The sequence below is a fragment of the Nomia melanderi genome, chromosome 1, assembly GCF_051020985.1.
Source record: "Nomia melanderi isolate GNS246 chromosome 1, iyNomMela1, whole genome shotgun sequence".
NCBI classification, from domain to species: domain Eukaryota; kingdom Metazoa; phylum Arthropoda; class Insecta; order Hymenoptera; family Halictidae; genus Nomia; species Nomia melanderi.
Genome location: NC_134999.1, coordinates 13,488,083 through 13,500,620, shown reverse-complemented (window position 1 = coordinate 13,500,620; position 12,538 = coordinate 13,488,083). Strand labels below are relative to the sequence as shown.

The 12,538-nt window shown below is 34.2% G+C and overlaps 1 protein-coding gene across 3 annotated transcripts in view; it reads left to right on the top strand.

Moving 5' to 3' along the window:
* ssp3 (short spindle 3) overlaps positions 1–12,000 on the top strand; it is a 48,581-nt gene extending 36,581 nt beyond the window's left edge. For all 3 annotated transcript variants that reach the window (XM_031978155.2, XM_031978151.2, XM_031978152.2), the window contains exons 14-15: positions 3,208–3,381; positions 4,316–12,000. In XM_031978155.2, coding sequence (XP_031834015.1) covers positions 3,208–3,381; positions 4,316–4,396 — 255 coding nt within the window. In that variant the 3' untranslated portion in view covers positions 4,397–12,000. The remainder of the gene's footprint in view (positions 1–3,207; positions 3,382–4,315) is intronic.
* Positions 12,001–12,538: the final 538 nt, after the last annotated feature.

Sequence of the window (12,538 nt, the reverse complement as noted above, 5' to 3'; positions counted from 1 at the left end):
CGATCGAGCGTGAAAAAAGGTATACAAACTTCGACGGGCCATTGTGTTTTTAAAACAAAAGTTGTTGTTCTTTAATTGTATTCGGCGAACCCCTGTCATCGATATCAGACTTTGCATATAGATGAGCTTTTCCGCGAGAGCAAACATTGGTCGCGTGTACCGTTTCATTCGGCGCTTAATCTGTTGTAGAGGAGTATCGATATTTTATTTGGGAAAGCAATATCGGGGGAATTAAACATTTGTGGGGCAAATTTGAAAGGAGACGAGTTGTAAACAATGAGCAGATAATTGTAGCAGTTATTATTTCCTTGCAATGTTTTTATAAGAATACCCAGTATTCTAGTTTAAATATAAAACCTTTTATATAAACTTTTTATATAAACGTGATACGATGATGAAACACTGCCTCGAAGAACATTTCCTCTCAATATCCCCATAACTTTTTACATTTCTGTAATAACTGTTTCGTTCTTACAATTATTACACTATGAAAACTGTATTTTTAGCAAAACAAAGTTCGTGCCAAGTTCGTTTATACAATAAATAACTCTTTTACTGTGAATCTCGTATATACTAAACTTACATTAAAAGATAGAATTATTAACACGTTGACTGCCATAATTATCTAATCGTTTTCAACTAATCGCATCGAGGTGAACAGCATCGAACAAAATTTAGTAAAATAACCAAACACATGGCACACTATAAAATACAAAAGTTTCGATACGAACAATTATCAATAAATTCACTTCTACGTGGAACAAGACAAACGATACTTCAAACGCAAACAAAATTCGCGTGTCAGTCGTCGCATTAAATTGAATTCACTTTTCGAAATGCGCGGGGTGTTTATACGAAGCGGCGTTCGCCGGCTGAAAAACGCCTAAAAACAAACATTAGAAGAAGAAAGCGTGAGTAACGGCACTCGACGAGCATCAATTTGGTATTTTTGACCGATAGTATGCTGACGCGGAGATAGCAAGGTAAACGCGTTCCTCTCCGGTTCACCGAGATAGTCGCAGGGCAGACTGGCACGTGAAAATATCTGGCGGCCTGGCGCCTTCGGGAACGTCGCCACGTCTTTTCTTCCTCTCCGCGTCTATCGTGTCCCATTTTTTCGAGATATCGAACCTTCAGGAATTACTCTGGCATTCGATCTATGCCCCGGGGTATATTAAGAAAAAATGGCCAGCCGAGATTAGACAGGGTACAGAACGACCCCTGATACAACCCTTGTCCACCGCGAGCCTAATTCTTCTGCTTATGGGCCCTCGCTTTATTTTTTGTTCTCTCCAGCGAGATAACACGGGCTCAGGTAAAAATGTCTCATTTCACCTGATATAAGACAGTTTCCCGGTCCTGTGACTTTTATTGGTCAAATAAGCGAGGGGATAATTAGGGATGAAGATGGTTCCCTGAAGATGAAACGGTTGTTTCGGTAATATTGTTTATTTAACGTTCGCTGCTACGATAATTTCGTTTTATTATAGTAATATTTATTGTTTCGCAATAAAGACAAATGGTATTAGAAAAAATTATTAACATGTTGACTGCCACAGTGGTCACCGATGACCGGAGCTTCGAAATTGATGAAGAACAATTATAATAAAGAATCTGATTTTAAATAAAAATATTTAGTAACATAAGTAGTTAGATCATAGCGTAATATGACTACTGTGATAGTAAATCATTAATAATTATTTTCAATATCATTTGCTCCTGTTATTAACGAATAAGTATTACTATTCAAAATGCCAGAAATTCTCGTGGCAGTCAATGTGTTAATGATTTGCTGTTACAGTATTCATATTACGCTATTATCTAGCTGCTTATGTTACTAAATATTTTATAGTCAACGTGTTAACACGTTAACCTCTACAATATCGTGTCAGACTCGTGACGAAAATTTTAAACTGAATTTGAGGAAGGTAAATGTTATTTACAGTGGTGTTTAAGTTCCTGTTCGTTAATTGAAAATGTCTCCGGCCTTATTTCCTAACGGAAACATGATTTCGTCAGGGAACATTTTCTGTAAACATCAGCGAAATAGTTAATCAGCTCAAAAACGTTTCAAGCACGATAAAAATACTAGGGAACGTGCCAGTGATTCTCGTAAATCTAACGGGCGGTTTTACGCGGTGTAAAAACGGTCCTAAAATAACGCAACAAAATGGTACATAAAGAAAATGGTTTCCGATGAAATATTTTACAGCGAATGTTGATGGAAGGAATATGGAAATCTTTTTTATTCGTCGTTTTAACATTAACGAACAAGAAAGTCAAGTTTCTTTTACTGGTACGTTCTTAGTTCTATGAAGTGTTCTAACTTTTTTTTTATTGGAAACTAACAATTATACGTTGAAAGCAATTGACGTTTTTCGCTCACTGGAGAATATCGATCGATATCTAGATTCCATTTTACCCTGATCACCAAATAGTAGATGGTGGGGAAAGAAAAACATATAATGTGGGTACTTCCTGCAAGAGGTTGTTCCACAGGTGCATGAGCCTGGTTGCGAACACTTGTCGAATCGCAGGTGTCCTAGGACGTTTTCTTGTCTTCGACTAGACAGTTTCCGTCACCTGGGCTGTGGATATATCGTTTCCCACGGTATTTAAAGAAATTAAACATACACAGACTCCTTATAGCTAATTATCTTCCGTGACCGATGATCGTTAACTTTTCTCTCAGCTCCTTCATGTGGGTTATTTGCAATTGAAAACATTTCTTGCTTTTGTGAAGGTTCTGGCATAAAACTGTTTTCTTAAAATTGCCCTTGCCGGTCGAAACTTTGAGAACGCTTGGATGTTTGATGAGACATGTTAGAAATGATATATATATATTGTTCTTCAGCTTTTTTTCGATTTTTAAAATAAAATAAAAATATATATAAAATATGTATCTTACATCTAAAAAAACTGAAGAACGCAATATATATTAGTTAAATATAAAGTTACATATACAACAATTCTCAAGTAAAAATTGTTTTCGAAAAATAGATGTTTTCAAATCCTATACTTCAAGCGCCATATCTGGAATTCCTTAATAAATCAATGTTTTATGTAAATTCACAGGTTGATGGACGAGGACCAGGAAACAGAGATAAAATACAATTTTATTTATTCTTGCTATAAATAGTTTCAGAGAGTTTAAAATGATGTTAAAAAGTAATCAAAGCTTGAGATGTGTTTGTTAATTGGTTTTAGTTGACCCTCCAATCAGCTGGGGCTGGACCAAGTGTTCTCCAGCAGCTGTGTACTTTGCCCTTCCCGTTTTATGGGGCACCAGGATTAACGTCGTACATTTTCCCCACTCTTTTGGCAGCCACGCACCAAAATCCAGAGGCCAGGGCGATTCTCTCTTGTGAAATGTCTTACCAGGTAATACAAATGAATCATTTTATAGGTATATCTTACTTACACTTTGTCTTTCACGCAATTAATATTTATTTACAAGTATAAGTAAAAAATGCGTAGCGCATAATATCAGGTAATCAGCCTCAACTAATTATTGAAATAACAAATTTGTATGGGAATATCTAAAAAAACATTTCATTATTTCCAGAGACAGCATTTTCTATTTTAACCCTTTGCATTCGAAAGTTTATCACTACAAATATTTTAACATTTTCTAATAGGATAAAAACAATATTTTATGAAACCAACTTGAAGAGAAATCTCACGTACGTTGAGGAACAAAGCTATTTTATCTCAATACTTCTGAAATTGATGCATTATACAAGGTATAATATTAAATATCAAATTTTATAGTTTTACTGTATGAAATCAAGTGGTGAGTGAGAGTCACCCCTCGAATGCAAAGGGTTAATCAATTCTTCTGTACTTCAAAAATAACCTTCTTCCATATACCCATCTATTTAAAAATACATGTCACATGAAATATCCGACAAGCATCCCAAATAACTCTTAAACAGATAATTTCATAAAATTCATTTTTGTCCGTAAAAGGCAATATTTTGTTATGAATATCTTTTAAATCCGAAGGTATCTCTAATTTCGACTTGTATTCACTGTCTTCATACATTTCTCATCAATCTTATACTAGTAATCAGTAATAACCGTAACATTTGCGTCTTCACGTTTCGTTCGACAATCCATAAACCTAGCAATCTTGTATTCCTCGATCCCAAATGTTCACTAATTATTTTCAGACATTCCCAATACTTCACCAATACAAGGAACACGGTAACACTAAACCAACCACGCTCGTTTCAATGAATAATCACGAATATAGAGTACTGGCGCGTTTAATGTTAATTTCAGAAATAAAGAGGAACAACTGTCTATTTTACAGCTTCTCGAGGAGTACAAGAATTCGGACGACGGTAAGCTGAATCCTTTGGTGCGTTTGCTGAAGGACTCGCCTAGTCCGTAAGCGTGCCAGCCGTAGCTGGGTTAGGTCCGGGTTAAGTTTCTTCGAGTTTCTTCATTGCACGTAATTTCGTGGACGTCGTTGAACCACAGGACCATTACTTACATTCTGTTCGTCGAGTCGACGAACGTATGAAGGGGAAAATTGTTATTAGGTACGTCCATCGATAATTGAAAAGCTGCGCGCCTTGGGGCTGGCACTTGACGGCGCATTATTTATATCGAGCGTGTGTCCTTGGATCTAACGTGCACACGATCGACACGAAAACGAAATTGGTGGAGAACACTCGGTACGAAGGGACTTCTGTCTTGTTGTGTCCGCGTTGAGAATTTGTCAATCGAAGGGTTTTTTTGCAGCAAGAGATAAGCGCTGGAAATGCTTGAATGAGCGCTCGTCGCAAGACTCGAGGATATTACTGATGTAAATGATCGCTAGCATCGTTCAGATATCGATAGCATAGGAAATTCCGTGCGTAACAACAATTGAGCACTGGTAAATGATAAAAACGAAATTGTCATTCTCATGGTCTTTCGGAGTAGAAATTCAAACCTGTGAACACTTCGAATGCAATATTCGAATGAGTTCTTTTATCCTTGTATTCGTAGGACTTTAATGAACAAGCGTTTTGTCATGACAAGCAAAATTCTAATATAAAAAAACAAATGTAAAATGTTTTCTTGGGCTGTTGTGTTGGTTGAATGAAATAACGGGATTTGTTCTTTTCTTGTTTTCTTTGTATAAGTGTCATCTAGGAACATGATAAGTAGTAACTAATTGAGACATTGACATCATCGAGTCCAATTAATCAGTTGGTCCTACAGATTATTGGTGTAAGTCTTAATTTGTGCTCCGATTTTCATGTTGCCTTGTACTGTTCTATTCATTTCAAATTTTGTACGTTCATACTGAATTATTGTTGTGTCAACTGTTGATTTTCTTTTTTTATTATATTCTGTTAAATTCTTGTCTTCTTCTACAGTTCGTTTGTTTTATAATCTCCACTCACAATTCGATAAATGTTCAAACTTCATTTTCTTGAAATTGAGATCTCAAACGAATCAACTTTATCTTTTTCATGTAAAATTTCATTCTTTCTTGATCAGCTGGTTACGGGATATAATGTATTCAAATGCTTTACTTCGTGGTAATCATTCTGTATACTCAGGATAAGCTTGATCTACTTATCATAATTACAATTCCTATACTTTACTCTGTACAGCTTTCTATTATTATAATTCCATTCCTTTTAACAAACATATTGTCAACCCTTCGTCGTCTTTCTCTGCCTTCAAACGTGCCTTACGTCCTTCCATAATCATCTCCATGAATTATCATCTTTTCCTTTTTATATTCTGGCTCTTCACTTCGTCTTTATTTGTCTACTCTATTTTCTTTTTTATCTTGTTATTTCAGTTTCTTGTGTAGTTGTACATTATATGTAACTGTTTCTTCCATTTTTTAAGTTTATGTTCAATATATCCAGATTAATCGTTATAATTGGAATTAATAATCTTGTTATGATTATTATTATTTTATTTAGTGATTCTCTTATATTTATCAAGTCATATTAATATATAACAATTTTATATTTGAAATTATAAATTGTTTCAGTTATTTTGTATGTCATACTTCTATAATATACATATATATATTCACTTTATCGATATTTCAACGATGCCACTGATAAATCTGTTACTTAAGCAACAGATTTAATAAATTACACGGTATTTTAAGAGCTATAAGGACTTCAAAATATTTTTCTATCGATATAATGAATACGATATTATATTTATCTGTGTAATTACTTTCTCTGCTTTTGCAGATTGGCCTTCAGTTCCCATAAATCTGGGCGATTCTTTTCAGGCCATTTTGCTTTTCTAGTCATTCAAGAATGGCACCTTTTTAAACGATACAATCAATACAATTGATCTATCGATAATGATATAATTGCGAGTAAGTAACCTATACCCTAATTTAACCATTTAATAATTGGAGAATAATATATTATCTTTTTGTACATAATATATTAACTATTTTCTACACGAAATTAATTATACTCGAGCTTCACGTATTTATTATTCAATCGAATTAGTTTTGAGGCAATCATTTCTAACAGTTTGTAATTAACAATTATAAAAAGATACTGCAGTCTAAACATATTTTTTAGATTTTCGAAACGTAAATGGCTCAAATGAATATTGAAACTTTCCGACCTTTATTTTAATACTATAGAATTGTAGAAAATTGTAGTGAATACCATTTAATTTTCAATATACAAGATAAAATATGACTAGACATAAATTAGAAATTAATAAAATATTGTATCCTAAATGTCTCGATGCTATCTAAATTTCTCCACGTCACACAGAGTAATGAAATAAGTCATGTAACGCGTATTAAGAAATTAATGTATTTTAGAAAACTATATTAGTTCCATGAAAAAATTAGCAAAGTAATTAGAAAGGTTATCACGATACAACATAGAAAACAGATATTCGTATGCAACAGGCATACCGCTTTATCTGAGATGTATTGATAATCCTGTGATGATGACTGTCTTCAGCCTTTAAATAACAGAAAAAGAAAATCCATCGAGAGACTCGTAACCTTGTAGAAGTTCGTATTTAGACCTTACTAATATATTTTGTATAAATTAAAATGGAAAAAATATGGGGTAACACAGTTTTCATATAATTTAGGATCGTAAATGTTGAGTGATTCGTGAAGTGTAGTGAAACGATGCGTAAGTAACTCGTGCAAGTAATTAACTTTTTTGTTCGAGTAACTGCTACCGACGGATTCATTTGTTTCTGTACAAAAACTCTTCGGTTCCCTTTCAATCTTGTGATGGACGCACGTAAAATACAATTTTCGCGGACATTGGAAACACCATGTTTTTTAGCGAGCGTAAATAAACTTTCCAGCTGCTATTCGCAAATGCTGTTTGTTAAGGCAACAACAACGCTGTCTTGCGTTAACGATTTCAATCGTTCTTCTATTATCTATACATTTCTTAGCGTACCCGTTTCTCTCGTGTTCACGCGTGCCAATAATTTATGCAAAGAACGTGTCTTTAGGACGGGCCTTCAAACGTTTGTAGCTGTCGTGCAATGAGCGAGTTGCGAAGTATTTAAAACCATGCTGTCCACGAACAGGAACGCCTTACAATTTTTCATCGTTACGTGGATATCGTATTTTGTTTATTCAAATACTGGAGTAAGAAGACAATCTTTGAACTCTGGAGCTTCTGTTGGACAGCATTGTTTTAAGTCGGATCTGCACATTGGCTTTGACATTAGCTGTCAAATCTCAGCCACTGTCTTCAATGTTTTTAGCTTTGATTCTGGTAAGATGAAATTAAAAATTGGAAATGTTAAAACTCCGTTTACGTAAAGATGTTGGGAGATATTGTGGATAGTGGATGGATTTCGAATGTTTCTGTAATTTTCAATTTTTAGTATTAGATTGCTGATGACTGATGTCTGGTAGACATTAAGTTGTTGGTGAGAAGGTTCGTTAGATGTGAACTGATTTAAAGATAATGTGAAATTTGATGGAAGATTATTTTAACACTTGCTTTATTGCGGTTTTTATAGTAAAATATTTAAGAAGTGCTTTATAATCATAGTCTAATAATGAAAGTGCAGTGATTTTCTCTTTCACCGATGATCATTCATTTGAGTAATAAAAACTTCAGTATAGTTTCTGCTTTTTTTTGGATAATCATCTGTTCTTAACGTAGGGAGATGTTCATGTAAGATTTTCATAAGAAAAGATTCAGGGCTCGTGATAATCTCAATACTTTCTAATCTAAGTAGAAAGTGTATAATTAACCTACAAATTAACTGTGTCAGACTTTCAAATAATTTTCAGTGTTAATAATACGTATGATTTTTATGCTTTTTTTCTTCATTTTTAAAATCAAAACCCTGTAGTAATTATCTGTTCACTTAAACGTGTCTTATTCGACAAATCTTTTTCTTTAAACATTTCTATAGACGTAAGAAACATAAACAGAAGTTTTAACTGTTCTATACTGTTTTATTAATATATTGCTTATCCTTAGAGATTGAAACAAGGTTAAAACAACAGAATAGTAATTTATTGTAAAACAAGAAGATATCAAAATTTTTCAAACTCACAATAATAGAAAATTTCAAATTCACATCTATTGCTTAATACACTTAAATTTCTAAATTTCCATCATCCCTCTCACGTGTTTTTATCAAAACCACAATCATGTCTATCTTTCTAAAACCATTAGTTGAAAGCTTTAATTGATCTGACCTATCAGGCCCATTAAAACATAATGAATATATGCACAACAATGCTTTTTATTCATAATTATTAAACACTTTCTAGATAACTTAGTACGTACTATCTGCACCAATCTACCCTTATCACTCCGTCTTAACGTTTAATACGCAATTATACTTTCTTATTTTTCAACGGTACCCTTATTCAAGATAAAGTACACAGATGTTAAATTTAAATTTTCTTCACAGTCTTCTTCGAACACTTGGCGCATAAAATGCGATACTTTAAATTCAATTAAATGAAGTTTCAAAGAAAAATCTAAGTACATCTGTTTCGTGGCACTGCCATAATGAAAACGGCACTTCAAAGTACGTCCAGGACATAAATGATTATAACGTAACAACAGAAACTTGTACGACTGTTACGCATGGTGCGCACCGCGTTTGAATAATAACAATCCAGCCACATATGTGTATGTGTATGTAGGTAGAACAAGTCAGCCACTCGTCGAAAATTTTTTCGAGGTAAACGGAGTATTACTTCGCTAGTCAAATTGAACCAACGTCCTTCTCTATATGTTTCTCTGGAAAATCATTAAAAAATTGATTTAGCAATACGAGAACCGTATTGTAAATCAATTAAAGCCTCAATAGATGCACTCCTAGAGTTTCTATAAAGGAATTTCGAAAAGTCAACTTAACTGATCGGTAGTTTTAGCGTTAACCGCATTCGCGTCTACGGCAGTACTTTAAATTGACGTCAATACTACATGTGCGGATCTGACATTAGATTAGAATGATATTTGCTGCGCGTGTATGGAACCACGTCAACCGTGCCGAAACGGTATGCCAATCTCTATTCCCTTTTTTTCTTCTGCGAATGTAAAGTGTGGCGAACGAAAAAATGCCAGGAGCATGGCGAATTGACATCGATCGAGAAATTCAATCGAATTTAACGACCGATTACATTTTAACCCTTTCGTCCCGAATGGTATACACAGGTACCACGAGCGTTTGAGATTACCGGAAAGCTAGAAAACGCTTGGACAAAGGAAAATGGTACCACACGGGGATCTTCGCTTACGGCTGACAGCTTAAGTGCTAATCAATTGTCGGTAAATGTGTTTCTGTCGATTAATGCACCCGTAAGATTTTTTTCCCAGAAAATTCATAGTCAGGGACGAAACGGTTAATATCAGTACACCTTTACCTTTTTTATTTTATTTTCTGGGAATCTCGAAGCTTCTCGAGCTTCCCCAGTTTTCTCGGTGAATATATTTTTGTTTAAATATCTTAATCGATGATGCGTATAGAATTGATGATATTAGAATTGATTGATTCGAAACACTGATTTAGAAGTTGAGCACTATTTTCTCGATCGAAGACGGTAGATATCTATTCTGCCATTTGGTTGTTTAACGGCAACTTCTTTTTTGTTTATCCTTGTATGTGTATTACTTATAAACATTTCCGTCGGAGGGAATAATAAGTGTTTATTTTGTAGGAAATTGAGAGTTTATTTTAATTTGAATCAACGACGAGTAAAGCGCCACAGTCTTTACAGTATTTCTGATGAAAATTCTTAATACTGTGATAATTAAGATTTAACGTTGAATTTTTCGTAAGATTTGTTTTAGGTTGTGTCACGTAATTGGGAATACTTGAATGTCATTACTTATTACGATAATTCATGAAATTATTATAGAGAAAGATTGTCATCCAGAATTATTATGTACGATATAATTTTGACTTCAAATTGCAATATTAACGTGAGCAATACAATTTAATGGATCGCTAAATGTAAACGCGCCGTTTAATATCAATTGTGGTGCTTTATGCATCGATACTAAATATTTATCGAATTCTAGAACGGAAACGTTACACAAATGGACATTTATTCACAGGAGCTGCGTGTTCAGTTGTATCACCGTGTATTACTATTTATTGAAAATCGAAAGAATGAACGAATGCAAGTACTTATAAGGTACAGGTTTTCGTGGCTGCAGCGAGCGCACTCGTGCAATGTCCTGCCAATGCAATTAATATTCAAGTATTATACACATATATGTATACATAACTATATTTAGTAAATATTCAACGGCGTATCGAAAAAAATTCGAACTGAGGATCGCGTAGACTAATTTTAACAATATAATATTCCTTGTAAAATTTCTGTCATTCGCCCGCGGCTCACTCGAGGATAAATAAACTTGATAATGAAATTTCTTTACTTTTGATTAATCGAATTAATCAAATGCAAGAAGCATACAACATTAAAGTTTCATCTCTTCCAATTATATGTTTCGATGAATTTTGAATTCGATAAACGATTAAGTTTACCTGAATGATATTATACGATTTGATTGATAATATCGATCAAAAATATAATTCGATTACAGAACCTCACCTAACGTGTTCGCTCGAAAACGACAAAAATTTTACAATCGATTCGACGTAGGAACAATAAATAATCAATCAGTAAATTGTAAAGCTTGGAAAGTTAGTGTTAGGACCACTTTTTGGTCACTGCGATCGAGGGTGAATAAATATTGTATTCGTGGTAGAAAGGTAGTGAAAATCTGCAGAGCTTCGATTAAAAATTAAACACTAATTGGAACATTATATCATTGTTTCTAATTTACTCCGATCACCAGTTTTCCTTTCACTTGCAAATTAAAGAAGTATCAAATCCGAGGTTTTACATTAATCATTTATTATAACAACAATGTTTGTCCTTCAAAATTGAAGGTAACACGTATATGTTCATTTCCGAACATGCGACGATAAATCACAGTTAAACTATCATATTTTTCGAAAAATTGGAAAAGCAACCGTTCACTGTCTTCTGCTGCGCATCAATTATTTATTTCCCTCGACACGTCGCTAGCATAGTCGCCGCGCGTCGCAATAATATATACGAGAAAGAGTTATTTTATCATTGCCGAACACTAGCGGTTAAGAGTGAAACGTAAAATATTCGAATCGGAAGGAATCACGATCGATTTATTTTTTAGATGAACCTCAGCGGTCGATTGTTACGCGCAATTCTCTCGTTAGCATTTCAATCTCTGTAAAATCATGCTTCGACGCTTCGACGCGGGGAAAAGCCTTAATCAGGTTTTTCGCGGAATATGAAACACAGCGTAAACGGGTGTAAGTACATTCGCATCTCACGTGTTCAGCACTTTTGCGATTACTTTTCCACGATCGTATTTCCACCTTGTTCACCCCTAGGAATCTCTGTTATCACGCCGGTCGATCGTGGAAATGAAAATCGGCCGTATGCTTTATACGTTTCGCAGGAAGTAGTAATGAGTCGAAACTTGATATTAATAAATTTTGATGAAACGATCTTGTAATATTATTCTAGCGCTCCCTTCTTCTTCCATATAAAGGGCACGTGAACGTTTGGACACTTAACGTAAATGTGTTATCGTATGTTCCAGGGAAATTGTACATTCTATAAGGTACATTAAAGGTAATTTCTTTTCTACTGATTGGTATCTTTGAATCTCACCCCAGTCCATTTTCACTCGCCTGCCCAGTTGCTCCACTCTCTTCTCCTCGATTTTTGTTGCAATTTAAATATTGCAGTTTCGAATATTCTAATGGTAAGGAAATTCGGTTAAATCGAAAGTTACTTTTCACCCCAGAAAAGACTACACTCTTCAATTCAAAGAACTGCCATGTTCTGTAAAGTCGGTACATTCGAACTTACATCAATATCATTCGTCTACTTCAAAGAAGTATTTTCTTCCCTTGTTCACGTAGAAATTGAACAAACTCTCATAAATCCGTACCACCTAAACATTTCATCCCTCCATTTCAAACCAGGCTATTCAAACTACATAACATTAAATCTAACAATAATTCCCAATGAATGATAATT